The following is a 20,557-nucleotide window of genomic DNA, read 5'->3' as shown; positions in this document are numbered from 1 at the left end:
GTTTGTTATCAGAAGACTTTACTGTAACAGAACTGTCCACTTCACAGTTGGCTGAAAAACCATGAAACTGATTTCCTGGAGCTATAGTTGGACTCCTGCTGAAGGCAAAGGGGAGAGAAGAAGTTACTTGAACAGGAGCCTACATTCTTTGAGATATACTGTATATTTTCCTGTTTAAGTATGGCTCTGAGCCCATAGCTCTTCAAAGCACAGATGCTTCTATTCCAGCAGTATCTGTCGAATGAGTTCACACTACACAGGGTGGGACAGGTCACAGGTCCATCTCCATCACCCCAGTGTCTCTGACACCCCATAGCTCAAACAGACATTTTGAGCAACAAAAAGATGGCATGCAGTTAGGAAGCAGAAGTATGGCTGTGTTTCCTCCAAAGGTTCGTGCTTCTGAAGAATACTCCCTGTCTTTTCCTGTACCTGATTGCAAATCCACATGTCTGCTCTAACTGTAGTCAATTCAGTCAGTACTTTGTAAAAGCAGAGTTACCAGGAAGAGCCCTTGTTGGTGTTACAAACACAAATCCTAAAGAAAAGTAACGTGGAAGGAGTAGCTCAAGGCAAGATTATAAAAACAACAAAAACTCCAAATGTCCAAGAAACCATACCACAAAACCCTCCAACTGATTATGGGTCAAAAGAAGAGAAATAAAGAAAAAGGAAGGCAAATAATTACAGTTTAAGAGTGAAGCTGACCAGAGATGAAGGTTTCTTGTGTAGGCTGTTGAGAACAGCTTAGAACTGAGGCAAGATACATATCTATATATTTATATACAAATATATGTACATATTGCACCTGTGGTGGGAAAGGCAAAGAGGTTGAGCCTGTGTAGTCATTTCCCAGTAGTGACCTATCTCACTCACCTGTGCCACAGCTCTTCAAACCAGCCCTGAGGAAATTTCCCACTGGGAAGGGATGATGCAGTGATGTCTCCTCCATCCCCATTTCACCTGCTGCCTCAGTAGGGCCAGGCTGGAAACGAGCTGACACAGACACAGGAGTCCCAGGGAGTGTTCATCAGGCCTTTCACACCAACAGGCCTTCACACCTGTGCATTCTGTAAATGCACTTTGTCCATGACAGACAGCTTTTCTGAAAAACTACCTTTGAGGTGTCACATCAACCATGTTAGCAACTGCTCCCTGTTAATCAAACCCAGACTGAATTTCAGAGCTTAGTATGCCACATTTGGGAAATGAGCAAAGGGCACAGCAGAAGGTAGCACCCCATCTCAAATCCCAACTGGTGTCCTTGCCCTCAAATCAAGTTCTCCTGGATCCTGATTATTATTGCTGGAAAGCTTCCCCTAAAGCTTCTCTTCTCATTTCTGGAGGGAGAACAGATCACAGATTAGAGCAAAGTATTTTTGGGTCAGCCATAAACAACAAAACCCCCACACAAAAGAATCCAGCCTGTGTCATTTGTGGTGCATCACAAAATGAGAACAAGAGCTCAGTACTGTCTGCCATGGATCCTCCAGTCAAAGGACCTGCTGCTGAATGATCAGCTTTAGCTTTCTTCTACTTAGGAAATAATCTTTTAAAAGAGATCTGCATTTGCTTTGAACAATTGTTTTGAGGAAGTATTCGAGGAGAAAGACAGTATAGAAAAATTTGCATGAAATAAATATTCTTGTGTTCTGAAGTCTCAGTGTGTTGTAGGACTCTCCTCCAAATATTTCTGGAATCAGTATTTGGCATTTCTTCCAATTGTGAATACTGACAGATTTGGAAGAATAAAACAGATCCTGGTTGCACACAGCAATGACTTTCTTCTAAAATAAATAGTTCCATGGTAAAAACAGAAGCATAAAAATGAGAGCACAATGAATAAAGAAGTTACAGTGTGAGCTGCTTCCCTCTAAAATTGCAGGTATTCAGAGCATGTTAGAGAATACAAGCAGGAGAGGAGTGGTACAAGCACAATACTTGTGCATAACCAAAAAATGGAGGTAAAACCCAACTCCAAATATGTGAACAGCTTATAGATCACTCCAACAAACCCACAAGAGCTAAAAATGTACTGAATTTCAGGGAAGTAAAGTCAGTGGTCTTCAACCTTTGCTGGCCATAGGCAGTGATGGCAAGGAACTAAGGTATCAGCCATAGTCTTCTGTTGTCTTGGCTGTAGCTTTGATTTCTTACAGCTGCAAGAAATAGCAGAGCATCTCATGAACAGAGTGTTACTCTTTAGCCATACATGGTGACCACTTCTATCAGATGAAATTTCAGTATCTACTGCTACTTCATGATATTCATTATTACTGTAGTGGAAATGATAAAGATAAAAAAAAAAGCTTTCAAAAATACAAGTATCTCAGAGTATCTCAGATCAAGGCATTAATTAGGCAGTAAAGAGGAAATTCAGGATTCACTTTCGTGACAGGTATCAGAAAGTCTAAGACATCACACAAAGAGCTGTTTACCTAGAAGGTAAAATTTCCCTCCTTCAATTCTCTTTTCCTGCAAGGCAGCCTAACTTCCTAGCTCCTCTGCCAGTTCTGAGTGTATGCACACAAAAATGCAGTTTGCAGTCTAAATTGCTTGCTTTTAAAAAAGGTACTGTCATTGTGAGCATCTTCCCTACAGTATCTGCAAGACAGTTTCCAGATACTTCATAAGGGAGCATAAAAATGTACATCTTCCCCAGATTTGCAGAAGAGGGTGGCTGCAAGAGAAAAAACTGCAATCCTCTCTGCAGAGCTGTCGAGCCAATGAACAATTTAAGTCTCATTTGATCTGTAATTGGAACAGGCTTTGCACAGAACAAGAATCTTAATGCCTAGATAAGAGCTGTGGTTTTACTATTGACAACGATAAAGAGACTGGTTATAAATTTGCACTGCCCATTGAAGTGAGAATTCCTAAATCTAGCAGCTGTAACAAAGTTAATTCTTACACTAATAAGGAATGAGAAAATGCATTCAGCTAAGCAAAGGAATTTAAAAATGGTTTATCAGTGCAAAAAACCTCAGTAGCTGATCACCGCACGTGTCTTGACATGTACATACAGAAATATTTTAGACATGAATGGCAAAAATAATCCCAGGGCAATTCAGCCCTGTACAGAAAGCTGGGCAGATCTTCTGAACTACCGTGGAGTTCTTAGTGCAGGGCATCTGCAAAGTGTATTTCAGCCTCTGGGAAGAGAAAGGACAGTCTTGCAATACACACCATTTTTGCTTTGTGAAGAGAAATAATGACAAACCCCACCTGTTTCTTACAAACATATAAATTATTTTATTTACAAAGCCATGTTACAAAAAAAAATAATAATAAAGCAAAAAACAAAAAATACAATCGCTCACTAGAGAATATCTCCAGGCCCGGTGTTGAACCATGGCAGTATCAATCAGATACATGTTTGTTCTGGTTTTCCTTTTTTAAACTGTAAGCCATAGAATTTACTATTTACACCTACTTTAGACATTTATTCTGCTTACAATTATCACAAGCATGGAATGAATTCTATTTGATACTGCTAATACATAAAGGTGCAGGACAAAGAATGAAAATACTTAGTGTTACAAAATATGGATTGTAGAAAAGAAATTGGCTGTACAAGTATGGCATTTTTTTTTCTTAGAATGATTGGACATGCTTTCTTCAAAAGTCTTCTGGAAAAGGTTCTAAAATCTGTAGTAGGAAAGCACAATATAGCAGGTGCAAATTCATTTCTGTGCAACAACAGTTATTTAATATATCCCATGACTGACCAGCTATGCAAAACCCACAGAGTTTTGTTAAAGTGCCATGGGTCAAACAGCATAACAAAATATAAGGTGTAAATAGAAAAATTTCTTTTTTTCTTCTTTTTTTTTTAAAACAATAGTTCACTGAGAATCAGCAATTATAGAATATGCTGTATAAACTATTCTCTACAAAGGTCGATCAGCACTATTTACAATTGTTACATCGATACAAAAGAAGGCATACAAGTTATCCAAGTCGCTTTTTATGGCTGCCGGGCCTATGCATTGCGTATGTGTAACAACCAAAGCTTCTGAGCCTCTATTGCTGGAAACAAATCACAAGGTTTTCAGGCAAATGGGGAAGAAAAAGAACTATGAGTGAATGCTACACTAAGAATGCATTATAGGCTGGTCCAGTTTGTATCCGCTTTTTTTTTTTTTTCCCACACGTTTATTTCCATTTCATTTTGCAGGCTAAAATTTCCAATACATTTAATTAAATAATGATTCTTTGACGATGAATGAACACCACGGGATTTTACTTCGTGCTTAACTTTCCTGAAATGCTGTCAGTTGTAAGCCAGTTGAAAATAAAATTTAAGCAGCATTCAAAGGACAGGCTCCATAATTCAGCTTTCCAATTAAAAGATGCATGGAAACAGCTAAAGCTTCCTAAAACTACAAAATTGCTCCTTCAGTCACTGATTAGCATTATTTCTCAGAAGCAACCACTGAATCTCACAACCACTGTTTTCCCTCAACAACTAGAAATAGCAGTTCATTGATTACAGAGGATGACTTTGTTACTGAGATTTTTAAAATCCTGCAGTTTTATAACTCAAAATAAATTAAAAAAAAATCAACATAGTACTGCTCCTAAAACTGAACAAGACAAAAATTGTGCAAAAATAACAGAGATATGTACACATTTTTTCAGTCTGAAGAAATGTACAATAAAAACATAATTCAAAGAACATTTTAAAAATATAAACATTGCTTAAACTTTCCTAAGTTTCATACTGTTTCTGAAACTATACCGGTCAGTTAGCTCTGAAGTATAGCAAAACATAAATTATTACAAAATTAACACTATAAAAATTTATTTTAAGAATATTTCTAAACTTTTTTTTCAAAGGGTCTAGCCTTGTTTATAATTGCTTAAACATTTTTAGTCTTAAAATTTGCCTTAACCCTTCTTTTTTTAAAAAAGAAAGTAGTAATAATCTCCCTATTTGCAGTCTCTCGCCTTTCCCCAAGATGTAAATAAACCAGCATATAAGTGCACTTTTAACACTGTAGAAATAAAAATTAACTCCTCTGTACTATTGTTCCAGTACCTAGTATTGGCTTCCTGATTATAAAATCTATATTTTATTAAAAAATTATTCAGTAATCCTATAAGAAACACTGTCAGTGCAATTCTATTAATGCAAGCCAATCTGCTCAACTCCTGTCCTCGCAAACCCAAACTGCTCACTGGAATTATCAAGTGCTGTGTTCTTAAGGGTCTGGAAATCCCCCAAGATATGGGGATTTTACACATTGGGCCCCTGATAAACAGTAATTACAGTTTGGTGCAAAATTCTGCTATGCATTGATTGAAATATAGATTCCTTAAGAGCCTGATCCTGGAAGAGGCTGAACACTCAGAATTCCCACTGAAATTATTAAATGCTGTAGGTACAGAGCACCAATCAGGATTAGTCCCTAAAGTTGCAGTGCCCCAGCTGTTTGCAAATTACTAAGAAATGCACTCAATTTTTATCCATAGGACAAGCTTAAATACAGAATTACTGTAATTTTTATTTAATGAAAAAATTTGGAGATCCTTTAAGTAAATTCAAATCATGATCTGGATTTTTTTTTTTGGAATGTCCATTGTGTTCTGGTTAGGAAACAAAGGGAGCATTGCAACACTAACAGCTTTAAAAGGCATGAAACATAACCAAGCAGAACGCACAGATCAGTGGCAAATACAAGTGGAAAAAACTAAACAAATCACTATTACAGTTTTCTGTAAATTTAATTCTCTTTAAAACCACAAATTCATAAAAGATTAAATCCATCTGCAGGACATAGAAAAGAAAAACCCTGTGGAGTAGGGCTGCTGAGAGCTAGAGATTATAGGCTGGTTCCTTTTCCTTGTTATGGAAGAGTCCTTATTCTACCAGTCCGGTTTGATGTCTTCTAAAAGAGAAACCAGAGCCAGGTTCAAAATCATACAATGTCTTTTGGTATAAAACACTTCAATAATGTCTGTGGCTGACAGTACTCAAAGCAGGAATTTATTTCAAGTCCCTGAACTAAATTTCCTCCCTGTTTACTGACTACATTAGACCTTTAAGAAAATGAACTGCTTTGAATAAATGGCATATTTCCTTTTGGGACGGTCTGATTTTAGTAAGCTTTGGTGAATCTCATGTTCATTAACTTGGTTATCATTACAAATAAAGAGCAGCAATTAGACGACAATTCTGAAGAATCTTTTCCTCTACACAGCATGTTTTCATGCACAAGGAATCCTCACACAGCATACACGTTGTCACCTTCCCTTAATAAAATGATCTAGTTATTCAGTATTTAAAAACCACCGCATACTGAGGTCTTGAAGTGTTAACACTTTCAGGCACCTAAAAGCACTATGAAGACAAAAAGACTTGATTAGTTAAAAACCTAGAACAAGAATAAAATCTGGAGAAAACACTTTTAATACATACAGGCACAAATAATTTGATTGTAAAACTACCATTCCAATAATATTTGTTAAAGACCAAGTAGCTTTTGTAGGGGAAAGTAGTATTTCTTTTACTAAAGCAACAGTAGTTGGAAAAACAGGCACGCTTTTATGTATACAATCCCTAGTGTGGGTCTCCAAGGGGGGCAGCAATGTTCATATTACACATTAGTTAGGAAGAATCCATTTGAGTTTAACCTGAAGGAGTTTAATGCAAAGGGAGGGAACTGACAGGCTCACAACAGCTCTCATGATCAGTCCCACGGGAGTACCCGAGTGAACTTCAACACATGGAGCAAATGATCAAAAGGAGCTACTCCTGTGACAGCAAAACAACTGCAGGCCACCTTCAGCTCACAACTCAATAATGAGAAACACTCAGTTATGGGTGGCAGGTGACTTTCACAGCACTGCCAAGTGTCCTCTCACTCCAACCAGCTGCTTTGGGAAGGCCAGTGGGAGGCTCTCCCAGCCAGACTGCGCCCGGGCGGTCACAGGTGCAAACAAGACTGGGTTTACAGCCCAACACAATTTTCCAAATGTCACATTCTCACCAAGCCACTCAAGTCTGTGATGAGCTATGGACCCCTCTCCCTTCTCTTGAGAGCAGCAATCTTCTCCTGCCTTTGGCTCCCCCTCTGCACCAGCAGACAGCTCAGCCAGGTTGCCTGGCCAGGAACACAGCGGAGGCAGTCCAGAGGAACTGCTCCATATGCACATTTAGCTCAGCAGCTGCAACTCTGCCTCCAACTGCATTGTTAGAAGTCTGTTGTTGTGACGTATTCATGAAAACTTGCCAGATTTTTCCAACTATAAACCCTGGTGTATAGCAGAGATTGTCTCTGCCTACAGACCTTGCTTCACTTGGACTCCCTGAATATCATGGTTATAGCAACACTGACGTTCAAAACAAGAGAGCTCAGCTTCCACAGTAATATCTTTACTGACACAACATATACTTGTAGATCCATTTATCATTACCTAATTATTAACACCTTTATAATGAAATATTACAGCATAGTTTAAAACAGAAATTTTATTTAGAGACTCTTCAATTGCTAGATTGGAGATAAAAGCTGCCAACAAAGCAGCTCAGATTTGACAGTGACAAGCATTTATTAAATAGGGAATCATTATTCATGGCTCCAAATACTAAAATCCTGTGTAAGTTTAGAAAAAAAAAGTATAATAAAACTTAGTATCAGGTTGATTTTTGTTTTGTATTTATACTTTGAGCTCCACATTCAACTACCAAACTGGCAGAAACATAACTTTTTTAAAATACAGAGTTTGTGAGGCTTAAAACAAGCAAACATTTCTATTTTTGATAAATTTATGAAAACAGGCAGCTGAAAAACTCTGCGATAATCTCAGTGTACATAGAGCTGACACAAAATTAATGCTCTGTAACTCTCAGGTTTTCCCCATGGGATCTAGGCAACAGAGCCCAACAAGTTCTGCTCCCTGGGTAGTGTGTATCTTACACTAACACAGGAGCAAGATGTTAAAACAAAAACAGTTTTGCACTTCAGAACAGTTTGTCACTGGCAGTTGGACGAGTGTCATACAGGAAAATGCCACTCCCTAGAAATATGAAGAAACTTTCAATTTTTTTTCCCTCCAGAGTAATTCTTCCATATATATACTGCTTTGCATTCAGCAGTGAGAGGAAAAAAAAATACCGTTTGGCAGGTAATCTCAAGATATGAGTGATTCAGAGTCTTTTGAATGGGCATACAGTGGTGGGTTATCATTACTATTCTTTTCCTGTGTCTACACAGTAGAAACTAAGCAGCACAACTATTTGGAACAACCATTCATGCATACTTTAGCCAGAATACATAACAGAATTCTAAGACACTGGCTCTACAGAAAAGTCCTCAGGATTACTTTTGACTATACCTTGCTGAGGTGGGAAACCTTTTCACACTAAAGAATTTGATATTAAATTCTTGATAAAGTACTCAACTTGGAGAGTCAAGTAGTAGGGGCCATATTAAAATAAACCAGTGTAGCAGTCCTCCAGACAGATGAAGGCTGGATCAAAAAAGCTGAGTTACAGCATTTATTGTAGCCTATCTAAGAAGATCTTATATTACACATGGGTTAGTTATGCTTTCAGATTGGTTTCTCTGAATAGTCAAATGCCTCATCTTCTCTGCCCTGTTTCTGCTCTCCCTTTGCTGCTTCACTTCTGGCCTATTTTTAAATGCTGTCCCTCCTGTGCCAGTCTGGGGACTCTGCTGTGCCATCTTGCTCAGCAGGAGAAGTTGGACAGCAAAACACACAGAGATCTGATGCTGCTGAGCCTCTATCACCAAAGCAACAGCCAGTGAGCAGCTGGCTGAGCCATGAGCCAACCTGAGCTGTAATACAGGTGGCGAAAAACAAGCAAAAAATTTGTAATTCATAATTCTTGGAGAGGAAAACAGCTGGAAAAAAATTACATGAGAGGAGAAATCTAGTATTTGTTCACCGAATGGCAGCTTCTATAAAGAACTGTATTAATAAAGAAATGGCATTTTAAGGTTTTATAGTATAAAGTGCTTCAAAACTGCTTACAGACTACTTAAGTACACTTTTTTTAAAAGCAACTTACTTGTCTGTTGTGAACTGGGTTTGATGTACTCGAAGGACTGGATTGTGACAAAGCTACACTGCTATTTTTTCCAATCTGAAAAACATTAATTGAGCAGTATTGAGAGGCATATTTGTCAGGTGAATTCAGATGCTGGTGATGGCCTTCTCTTCCCTGTGTAACGTGTACTTATCACGTTGCATTTGGAACACAGGTATTCTGCCATTACAAAAGATACGCTTCAGATAGAATCATCATTATCTCTCACGCCCTGTATACTTTAAATAGTCTTAAAAGGCACATAAATACTGTTACAGGTCAGAAAATAACACACAAAACAGTTACTGAGGGAATATAAACTGCAACCCCCCCACCTCTCTAGACTGTAATACTGGTTTCTCTAGTTACTGGAGTCACTTAGAGCAGCTATTCAGAGAACACAGAGTGCTCCAGGTCATGGGATCTTCCCCAGGAGACCTTCCCCACTCCTGGGGAGCTTAAACCAAGTGGCCAAGCACCACAGCATGCCCTAAGTTATTCCATTTTTTTTCCATATATCATAAATCAATAAAGCAAATATTAATCACAAGAACCAAACTCCAGAGATTCAAATTTGCATTTGTATCCATTTACTGCATCAGAGAATTTCTTTGGGAATGAGTGCAAATTGTAGTGCACATACACACATTTTAAAAGTACTTAGTTATAATACTGCAATATTCCAACTGCTTGTTTCAATGTTTGTGAGTTTACAGCACTCTGCAAGAGCAACCTGTCATAGGTTTTTCTACAATGACCTGTAAACATGGTGTATATGTTTCTGTTGTGACACAACAAGGGACACAGCTGTTGAGTCAGAGTAGTTCCTCAGGGGTTACAAGACTGATAAAAATTAACCATGGACACCTGTCTGCAAATGGCAGCTGACTGCAGTGTGAATAGTTGTTTACAAAGTCACTGACTTCAAGTAGCATCATATTTATCCTTTGATGGAGAGGCAGCAAGGAGCTGTCTCCTGAACAGTGAGAAATGCAGTAGCCAGTTTCAGACTGACTTGGTGGGGCTGTGGCATTGGCTGGCAGAGCTTTCACAAGAGCAGCTTTCTCCTTCCCTTCCTCAGCATCGTTTGTTATTCTGCCATTTCAGAATACAGAGTGAAAGGCAACCTCTCTCTTCCTCTCCATACCTGCCCTTTCTCACACAGAGATTGTTTGAAACAGTGTTCTCTGTTCACATTCTATCCAGAATAAATGTGTGCAGTTTTTATTTACAACCTGTTTTGAAGGTGCTCCCATGGTACATGAAGATTAAAAGGATGGGGCTTTTCCTCTCCTACTCCCTTCAGCTTGTTTTGCCTGTCACAGCTGCTCTCTAGAGGATAACATTCTTCAACTACAAGTCTTGACTAAAGACACACAACCTTGTATCTTTCCTGGTCATTCAGAACACTGGGGCACACCTGCAAATCCTTCTTCTCTACGTACACCATTACAGCATTCATAAACCCTTTAATAATAAATACATGTCTTTTTAAATGGAGTAACAGTCACACAGGCTGAACAGGTACAGCACTTTGAAATGAAAGAAAGGTTCCCAGATATCTTGGGTCTTTAATGATGGGAAACCATTTCAAAAGCATAAGTGGGCAGCCAAAACTCAAATCCTTGTTTATCCCCAGTCTTCTTTTAAAAGTAAAGTGTACTTCAAAACCCAAAGGTTAACACTTCCAGTTATGATCTAACCAGTCTAGAGTTGAATTAAATAAGAAAACTGTACCTGAGCCTATCACCTGTTGCTGCATTCTTAATTTCTTCAATTTGCCCTGTTACATGAAGGAACAGGAGCAAGATTTTAAGCCACACCATGTTTTTGGGTGGGATTTTTACTGTAATTGCACTACTAGAGCACAACAAGTCAAACAGCACAGCTTAAAAGGGAATTTAAGTATTGTATTCTCCAGAGTTTCAATAAACACATATAGAGTATATATATTTGACCCATATGCTTAAATGGGTACAAATTTCATTTATGTTGTATTGCATACAGTATCCTTGTCCCAAAGACAATTAGCTGCCAGACTGACCTCTGAAATACAATTAACTCCATTTTATCTCCTATTTTTGACTACTATTGTAGCTCCAAAAACCAGCGGTATAAGAGGAAAGTGTGACCAACTTTTACATACATATACATGCAAGTATACATACATATATGTATGTATTCACCTGGTCAGATATATACACATAACATACATATATATATGTATAGCATGTTTAAATATCTCTATATTGTAACACTCATTACAAATATTTAGCCTCTTACTTAAGAAAAAATATTACTCAGAATTACATTTTTACAAATATTCAGCAAAGACCTCTGATGGATTTCTTATGTTTTATTTACTTCTATTGCTGTGCAGCACGATGAAATACATCACAAATTGAAACAGGAATGACACACAGGAACAGATATGATCCCAAGGGAGCTCAGAATTTGGACTCAGAAGCTCCTCCATAAGATTTCCTCACACTGCACTAGCTACAGATACAGTCTATGTCCTGTGAAAAGATGATACAATCCATTTCCTATTACCCATGTTCGTACCAAAGTACCAATTTGTACTTACTTTTTCTTTCCATTTGACACCTTAAACCTCGGGGCAATTTAATCTTTTTGGGCACACGTTTCAAAATTCAGATTGTGTGACAGAAGGAAGAATTTACAGCAACCTCTGCTGACTTCAGTTACTTGAAGATCAGTTCTGATTGCAGGACACATTTAAGAGGCTTACAACAGAAAGGCAATGCCACTCCCCATTTTAAAAAGCCAAACAAGTCATCTCTGTTGCACCTCTGCTGGAAGTAGGAAAGAGAAAAATATATCTGCTAAGCCATTCTTTGAGACCTTCATTCTGTCTCCTATAGCAGCTTTAGGATTCATTTATTCCTTTTTCCCTCTCCCATTTCTGCCATCATTATTTATGGATAGCTTTGCCCTTACCATCTTCTTTTCTAAATTCCACTTGTTTTTATGCGCAATATCCTTAGGAAATGAGAGTATCACCAAAAACAAAACCAAAAAAAATTTCCTAAGCTACCTTCTCTGGATTCTGTGAGGTATCCTAATTTCTATGGCTTTGTCTTCCAGATGCCAGGGCTAGGTGTTGTTTGCGTGCACTGCACAGCACTGCACACAGTAGCAGAATGGAACAGTAGGTCATGATAAGATCCCACTGGCAGTTTTCCCACCAGATCTTACTTCACATACACTTTTGTCCTTATATAGCACCACTGGAAGAGGAGCCAAAGCTCTGTTGCTATCAATGAAGCAAGCATGTCTAGCCTTATCTGCTGCACTGACTTCAGTATTCTGTGAACGCATGTACACTGAAAAAGGGACCAAATATCCACTAAAATTCATCTGGTTAAGATCCTAATTTCTTAATTGTTACAGTTTCAAGCAGGAAACAGCATCTGAGGTCAGGCACCTCAGACTCTCCCCAGGAGAAAGGTAGATGTGTTTTACAGGAGATATGACGAGACTTGCATAACATTAGGAAATGAACCAGCAAAAAGTGTGGGAAAGAAATAAACAGCAATTCTGACTCTCATCTTCCTGTTTCAGTAACACAATTTATTTCAGAGAGATGAGAATTAAGAAATTTTTTTTCCCCTAAAAATTATTTATCCATTCTGGACATTCAGTTTTACTTTCAGAGATACAAATAGCTACTTTAATAATAAAAAAATCTCATAAAAATATTTTGAGAAAGTGTATATATATGTATATATATAATTTTTTAACTCTCAAAACGTCTTTCTATGACTGTATACAAAACAAATACAAATACATTTCTGCATTAACCTAGAAAGTAAGTTGTGTGATGAAAACCCATCTGAAGCAAATGTGGTATTTTCTTTTCAGCATGAAGTATTTCAAGGAAGTCAGACATGATCTGCAAAAAAATAACTGGAAGAGTCCCTTACCTGCCGAGAGATGGAGCTGCTTGTAGGATCTGGCACCGCAGAAATAAGGTTGGCAGTGCTCTTTCTATGAACACTATTCATACCAGGCATTTTAGTGATTTTACAGGCTTTGCTACTAGAACTAGAGTTTTTACGTTTTTTTCCTTCTGATTTGTCAAAAGAAAGGGGTAGAGAAGACACTGCATTATGTGCTCCCAGGGAGTGGTCCCCGGAGTGGTGCACGAGAGAAGATACAGACAGATTAGAAGAGTCAATACTGCTCACTACCATGCTCATGTGTTTCACTGAGTCTGTTGAACTACTTGACAATGAAGTCCGTCCTGAGGGCTCCGATTTGGCACTGAGTGGGCTTGTTCCATTATTGGTATTGTGCACAGACACACTGTTATAGGAGGATGCTGCCTGATAGGAGTTCAACGTTGAACTGGGGTTCAGGACACAGTTCTTTTTGTGGGACCCTGAAAATGAAGATGAGGAAGATGTCTGCAAAGATAATGAGGATGATGACGACGACGATGAAGATGACGACTGCGGCTTTTTCTTTTTGTTACTTGAAGACTCATCACTCCGAGATGACAGGTCTTTCACTTTTGAGGATTTGCTGGTTTTTGTTTTGGATGGCTTGTGGGATGGGGGAGGGATGACTGCTGGCACTGGTGACACAGCTGATGGCGCCTTAAAAGTTGAGTCCATGATACTTAGGCTTGCAGCCACGTGAGGAAAAGCTGTGGTGTGTGACATAATGGAATTTGTCTCTGCCGTTGTCACAAAGGCTGCATTTGATAACATGGCTGATGTCATTATGTAAGAAGAAGTGATTCTTGAACTGATAGGTGTTGAAGGAATATACACTGCACTGGGGTTGCTGAAGGGCTGTAAGACTGATGCTGGAAAAGGAGTGGAGACATGTGCTGCTGGAGAAGGCATGGGACTGTCTGCTGCAGGAGGAATTTTCCTAAATAGAAAAGGAAAGGAAAAAAATAAGAACAGATACATAAAAAAATCCGTCCAAACAATGCAGATGGGAAATAATTTCCATTAACTTATTCAAAAAGGCAAACCTAGTTTATTATAATTTTGATTCCTATTGTATTCTATTAATCACATACAGCAATTAAGTGCACAGTTTAACAATTAAAATACATTATTACAAATTTCATTTCCTTTTTCCTTTTCTTATTTTACCAAACAATTAAAAAAGGCAAATAAAATGCCTGACATTGGCACCTATACTTATCCTAGTCACTGAGTTTCATTAATTGCATATGCTCTGCTTCAAAGTTCAAGTTGTAGAACAGTTTCCATATCAACCTAAACTCATAGGCTAGATTAAATTAAGGTAGTAAATGAGCCAGTCTGGGGGGTGTGAAGCACTTAATCATTGAGCATAGAGAGGAAAGATCATCCCTTTCCAATTGCAGTGCTATTCCCAACAGCTCATTTGAGAGCTGGTTAGATGGGATTAAACAGGTAGGTTATTGATTAATTTTCACTGATACTGAAAAATTGACAAAGTATTCAACACACCTTGATAAGCTTTATAAACAGCTGAATACTCTTTTGAGAAGAAAGTATAATATTATTACCTGTGAAATTAGGAAGAGGTATTCAAATACCCTTCCATTCAGCCATCATCTATTATTTTATCTAATGTGGCATTATCAAAGAACCAGACCTTCATGATGTCTCTTGAAAAACTATTATGTGAGCTTTTCCCATTATTTAGACTTAAATTCAATGCACGGTTTAATCCTATTTCTCTTTTCTAAGGTGTACAGCACCATAACTCTGCCCTCGTTATTCTCACTACTGACACTTTTCCCATTTTTAAAGGCATACTCTTGCCCTCACAGATAAAAGAGCAGCCCTGGGTGTGCTGTTTTATCATAAATGAAATCCTAATTACAAGTGTTCTCTCCAGCTATTCCTCCTATGGAGACTGCTGGACAGAACACTGTTTATGGCACAGTTACAGAAGGGATTACATACAGTCCATGCCACCAGAAATGAGGAAGTCCTACTGCTTGCCACTTGCAATGCAAACAAAGCTGCTTATCAGAGCTGTCCTTCAGGTTTCTTTTAAAGTAGGGCCAACAATTTCTACCCACCTTTGCAAAGTACATTGAGAACTAGGGATAAAAGCACTTTGTTAATGTTCCAGTACTGGGAACATGGCCCTGCACCCCTGTACTTCTGGCCACAGCTGCAGAGCTAGAACACAGCAGCCTCACACCCAGCTCTTCTTGGGGAGCACAGGGAAAGGTCAGTCCAGATGAGGGTTGAGGACAGCAGAGGAATAAAACAGGGGTTAGGCACTGTCAGCTTCCTGTGTTATACAGACAAGTGAGTATGGCTGGAGCTCATTAAAATATTAGAGATTACATGAACAACTAAAATTTGGGAGAACTTTCAAAATCAGATCTAGTGGGAGCAGGATAAGGCCTCTTTACTTCCGGTATCAAATAACTACTGTAAAGGTTATGATTTCTATACTAGTTTGTACTAGTTGTGGTACATGTTTATTCAGATACCCAAGCATCTTTTCTCCTGACAAATAAAGCCAATAGGTAACAAATTTTAATCTTCCTATATAAGGAAATGGAAGTATTTTTATTTGTGGAAGATGACAGACACTAGTTTATGAATTTACAAAGCAGATTGGGCATGATCAGCCTCTGAACAGACACGAAACTGGCTCTTTCATGGCAGAATCAATCATTTCCAAACTGTACCTCCTAGCACAATGGCACCGTTACCATTAAGTTACCAGGTTAGTCAGACAAGCCAAGCTTTAGTGATTAAAAATATGTATTTAAATAAAAATCAAACCTTGTTTATCTAATGGCTGGCATCCAATGAATATAACACAGTCCTGATAATAAACAGTGACATGAAACACTGCACTTTAGCATCATTACATTGGAAGAAGAATGCATATTCTGTAGCAGAATACCCCCAAAACATCCATCTTAACTGCAGATGCCATGAACTTATAATTACTTTTTTTAAAAAAGAATGAATATCTATTTTAGAAGTGCAGTTCATTTAAATGGATCTGTGTATTCAAAGCCTATAGTGCTTGGAACCTGCACATGTGATAAAGACGTACTTCAACAGTGAGTAATAATCCAAATTTTAAGATCCCAAAGGCAGTAAAGGCGCTGTGGATTAAAACCCTATCATATTCCATCTTGCACACAGACAGATGTGCACCAAGTTCCTTATCTTACAACTCATAAGTCTTGCACAGCAAAGCCTGAATGGGTGATACAGGGACATGATAAAGGAATAAAATTCTAAGCAAAAATTTGGATTTTAGGGAGCAGAAAGTCCTAAATCTGGCAGCAATTTACATCAGACTAGGAGAATATTCTGTTGGGCTGGATATTCCTCAACAAAGAGTTGTACACATGCTACTACTATACCTTTACACAGAGGTAATTTTACAAACGCTGGCCACGGAGTGTTCAATTTAGAAATTTTACAGAATTAAAAATGTAAATTACCCACCAAGTGTAAAAATCTCACTTACTTCCACATCTGTGAGTTCAAGTGTTTTTCTACCATGGAGTTCAGTGCGAATCGAAAATGGTCCCATCTTCTGTCAAAGACATAGTACCCTCTGCCCATTAGGCGACTGCCATATGAACAGAACTGAAAGAAAAGGTATTTCAGTGTTGCTTATAAAAATGTATTTCTACATTATGAAATATTTATTGATAGATCAAGGAACACCGTTGTAATTTGCATCATGCATATAAAACTTCTTTTAAAGTGTGGTTTTCATTATCTACAGCATAAATAGGTTTTTTTTTTAAGAATTATGAAATAAGTGCATAGTATTTCAGCTTGGTGTAAGGTATATTTCATACTTCATTAACAATCAGTGCCAGAAAAAGAATGCAACTGCTTAGGTACTTCTAAAGAAAAAATTCTTACTGCCTCAGAAAGACAAGTTACACTGTTCTGTGTGTCTTAAATCTCATAACTGCATGACAGCAATAAAAATGTAACTGAAGAGGTAAAAAAGTGCAATGGGAACATCTTTAGTATCTACTTAATAAACAAACCCCTGACATTTCAGTAAAAAAGTAAATTATCATCCATGGCATCTGTGCTACAACAGAACATGGGATATACTCTTCACAGTGTGAGAAAATCAACTGGAGGAGTAATATTTAGAGAATTCTACAGAGCTCAGGAGTACTTGCACCACTTCCTCTGGAGAACTTCCTGAAAAGTCCTACTACACTGAAATGTTACAATTAGGAATCTGCTCTGGCTTCAGCTCAGTCTTACTCATCTACATGATGCAGAGAACTGCTGCAATGCCTGTTTGTAGGAGAGAAATCTGTTACAAATCATCCTCAAAAAACAAGACAACTCTCTATCATGCAAGGGACCCAGTCACACCAATTCTGGCTGACAGCAGAAGCACTGACGTGGTAGAAGAGCAAACTTTCAAAGTACTTGTCAGCTCAATGGACAGCCAGTGGTGACTGCGACTGTTCATTTTAAGTCTGTTTCATGACAAGGTTAAACAGTTGACAAACCAGTTGACAAACTAGCCTCACCTCCCAGTGAGCTGCCACTAACATCAAGTACCACTAAAAGGCAATTGAAGTAGCTACTGACTTCCCTCCCCCCTCTTCCCCGAACAGTTATTGCCACCTGGCCAGGAGAGGGACTTTGTAAGAAAACAGTCTACTTGAATATGAAATGCAGCAATTTAGCATGAGCTGGAGGTGATTTACACTATCTTTTCTGACTTCACACTGATATGGACTAAGAACTGGTTTCACTACCAGTAACTGCTGCAGTTGAGAGATGCTAAGATTTCAGAGAACAGATGAGTCAGTGGGTTTGCCTTGAACAGTACCAGGATCCTAAACCAAAATGGCTATTGACAGCCATGCCTCAATGCTGAGGCATGTCCAAGAACTGGCTGCACTTAGATTATTTTTGAATTGTGTGGGCACCCATGCAGTGAACCTTTGGTTTTTAATTCATAGAGAAGCAGTTAGTAAAACCAAAGTAGCATGCAATAGTACTAAGGAAACAGAAGGTCTCTGCATATCATACTATTTATTATGTGGACTATGGTAATTCTCATTTTCTCTGTAAGAACCAAAGGCAGGATTTTGTCTGACAGTCATTTAATGTTTGGGTCATGCTTTTTCCTGGTGTCTGACAGAAACAAGTTCTCCTTTGCTCTAGGGAATACAAGCAACGCTACCAATTATCACAATGTTTGTTTTATTCTGCATATCATATGGAAAAACATGTAAGTGTTGGCTCAATTTTTATGAGAATCAACTCCTAAGAACTTCAAGAGTTCTTCCACTGCTTCTTGGTTTGAACAGTGTAAAGAAATTCACACTGCAGAGATAATATCAACAAAGCAGCTTTTACTACTTACAATGAAATTTCTCACTAACACAGGAGAAAGACAAAACCAGGTGCTCAAACATCCTTGAGCCACCACCAGAGCCTTTTCATTTTGAGATGAATGAAGCAGTAGTTTCTAAATCCACATAACTCACATAACTGACATTAAATTACTGCTTTAAATCAGACTACAGAAATGAATGGAGCACTGTACTAGCCTTTTGCCACCAAATGCAAGGTACAGTTTTGTAAGAACTGCAACAACCAAGACAATATCTGCTCATGTCACATTGAAAGCAATGCAACTTTCCTCAGTTTACCTGAACTATATCCAGTTTGAGGTCTACTGAGGACAATCTAAAAATAGAACTTCTGATTTTCTGCTGCCCATCTTGTCCTACATCGATGTATCATGTACCAGTGGTCTCCTCCTACCTTATCCCATTCTTACCCTTTTCTGTTGAATGTATTTTTTCTCTTTAGAACAGTTCTCAGAATGTAAGGTCTTACATTCTAATAAGAAGGTCCTGACCTTCTTATTAAATTACTTATTTGTTCTCCCCTCCCTAATTATGCAAGAACAATGGCAAGGCATGCCAGAGACTGACACATACCCCAAGAGGTCTGGGATGGTGTCCAGAAAAATGACAGTCTAATTTCTCAGATTCTTCAACTCCATCCGCTTCTCCTTCATCACTGGACAATCTGCTTGTGATATCTCCTCCCATGGAAGGCAGTGGCAGTTCTGGTACATACCCACTGTGGTTTGAAGAACTGTTGCTGTTTATGCTATTTGCAGATGAAGGTCTAGAAGGAGAACATACATTCAAATCACCAGTGTACAAAGGCTCTATAAAGCTACCTGCTGGCATGAAGCATCAAAGCAAATGATGCCAGAAATTACCAGTGTAAACAAGGACAGTAAAAGACACTGAATAGCTGACATTTGGTCTTGTCAGAAATAGATTGTGGAGTTGTCATCAAGTTAATGTTAATGGAAGCACCCTTCTATTGTCTGAAATTTTAAATTTGTCATGAAGTTGGATTTCAGATCTTGAGAGAGACAAAGTATATTTAAAACACAAATAAAAGGTATATAAAATCTTCTTACACTGAACCATTACTCTATAACTTGATTAATCCTAAGGGTCCAGTTACAAAAATCCTACTAAAATTAGTGTACTAAATATAAGAGTGCTTAACTGACCCCCTTCTACAGGTAAATGAGTGAGTGAACTAACTGGGAGAACTCCTCACAGCACGTACGTTTTCTTTACCTTTGTCTAAAATGCAATAAAACAAAGCAGGAATGTCTTTGCACCACAGGGTAGGATGGTGCCTTGCCTTCCAAGAGTTAGTTTAAAAACAGATTAGATTAGAAGTGGGGGTGGAAAAGGTTCCAAAAGCAAGTTTGTTTGGAGAGCTCTGAGGCTAGAGATGTCCACACTGGGCAAAATCTGTAGATGGTCTTCTTCAGCCTCATGAATTCATGCTCTCAGGACAGAGCAGTCTGACAGGAGCCCTCTCCTGACCTGTGCAGGGATTGCTCACAGGACTCACACTGCATCTGACTGCTCAAATCCTCCTCCTCCTCCAGGACTACTAGCTCTGCAATTTCTGCAGCTGACTCTCATGGAATTACTCTCCAGTTTAGCTACTTTGACTGTAACACCTACTAAACCCCATTTGTACCTGTCTGTCTGCACTCCTCTCTATGGAAGGACTGTGTAAGGGCACTGCTTTTACAAGAATTAGGCAGAGAAGCACCAATTCATCTGTGGGTATTCTTTCACTGCCTTTTCACTCAAACCCTGCAAGGCCCACCTCTGCCCCCTAGGAATGAAACTTCATTGAGCCTTGATGGCCACACAGAAAACATTGGAAACGGCTGTCTCTGTAAGACCTGAGATATCAAATACAAGAAATATCTCTTTGAAACAGAGACTACTGTAGTAGGAGAGTCCCAAAATGAGCACCCAATCCAGACCAAGGTTTCTGCAAAGAAATGCATGATGAAAAAATATAAATATGAACAAAGCCAACTAATTTAGCTCTGTGCACTCCAGCCAAAATTAGTACCAAAGAATTCCACAAATAAACAAAACGTATGTGAAGTTTTCCAGAGGATAATTAGAATTCAGTAGATCAAATACCTCACACTGTTTTT

The 20,557-nt window shown here is 38.4% G+C and overlaps 1 protein-coding gene across 6 annotated transcripts in view; it reads right to left on the bottom strand.

Moving 5' to 3' along the window:
* Nucleotides 1-2,978: 2,978 nt before the first annotated feature.
* Nucleotides 2,979-20,557, bottom strand: part of ATXN7L1 (ataxin 7 like 1) — a 112,486-nt gene continuing 94,907 nt past the window's right edge. For 4 of the 6 annotated variants that reach the window (XM_062491614.1, XM_062491617.1, XM_062491619.1 and 1 more), the window contains 5 exons: nucleotides 19,005-19,197; nucleotides 16,535-16,656; nucleotides 13,003-13,957; nucleotides 9,038-9,112; nucleotides 2,979-5,891 (listed from right to left, as the gene is read on the bottom strand). In XM_062491614.1, coding sequence (XP_062347598.1) covers nucleotides 5,850-5,891; nucleotides 9,038-9,112; nucleotides 13,003-13,957; nucleotides 16,535-16,656; nucleotides 19,005-19,197 — 1,387 coding nt within the window. In that variant the 3' untranslated portion in view covers nucleotides 2,979-5,849. Of the gene's footprint in view, nucleotides 6,344-9,037; nucleotides 9,113-13,002; nucleotides 13,958-16,534; nucleotides 16,657-19,004; nucleotides 19,198-20,557 lie in introns of all 6 variants that reach the window. The other 2 variants (XM_062491620.1, XM_062491615.1) reach the window with 2 other exon arrangements.

The sequence above is a fragment of the Cinclus cinclus genome, chromosome 4, assembly GCF_963662255.1.
Source record: "Cinclus cinclus chromosome 4, bCinCin1.1, whole genome shotgun sequence".
Taxonomy (NCBI): Eukaryota; Metazoa; Chordata; class Aves; order Passeriformes; family Cinclidae; genus Cinclus; species Cinclus cinclus.
Note: the sequence above shows the minus strand (reverse complement) of the source record. Positions and strands in the feature narration are given on the sequence as shown.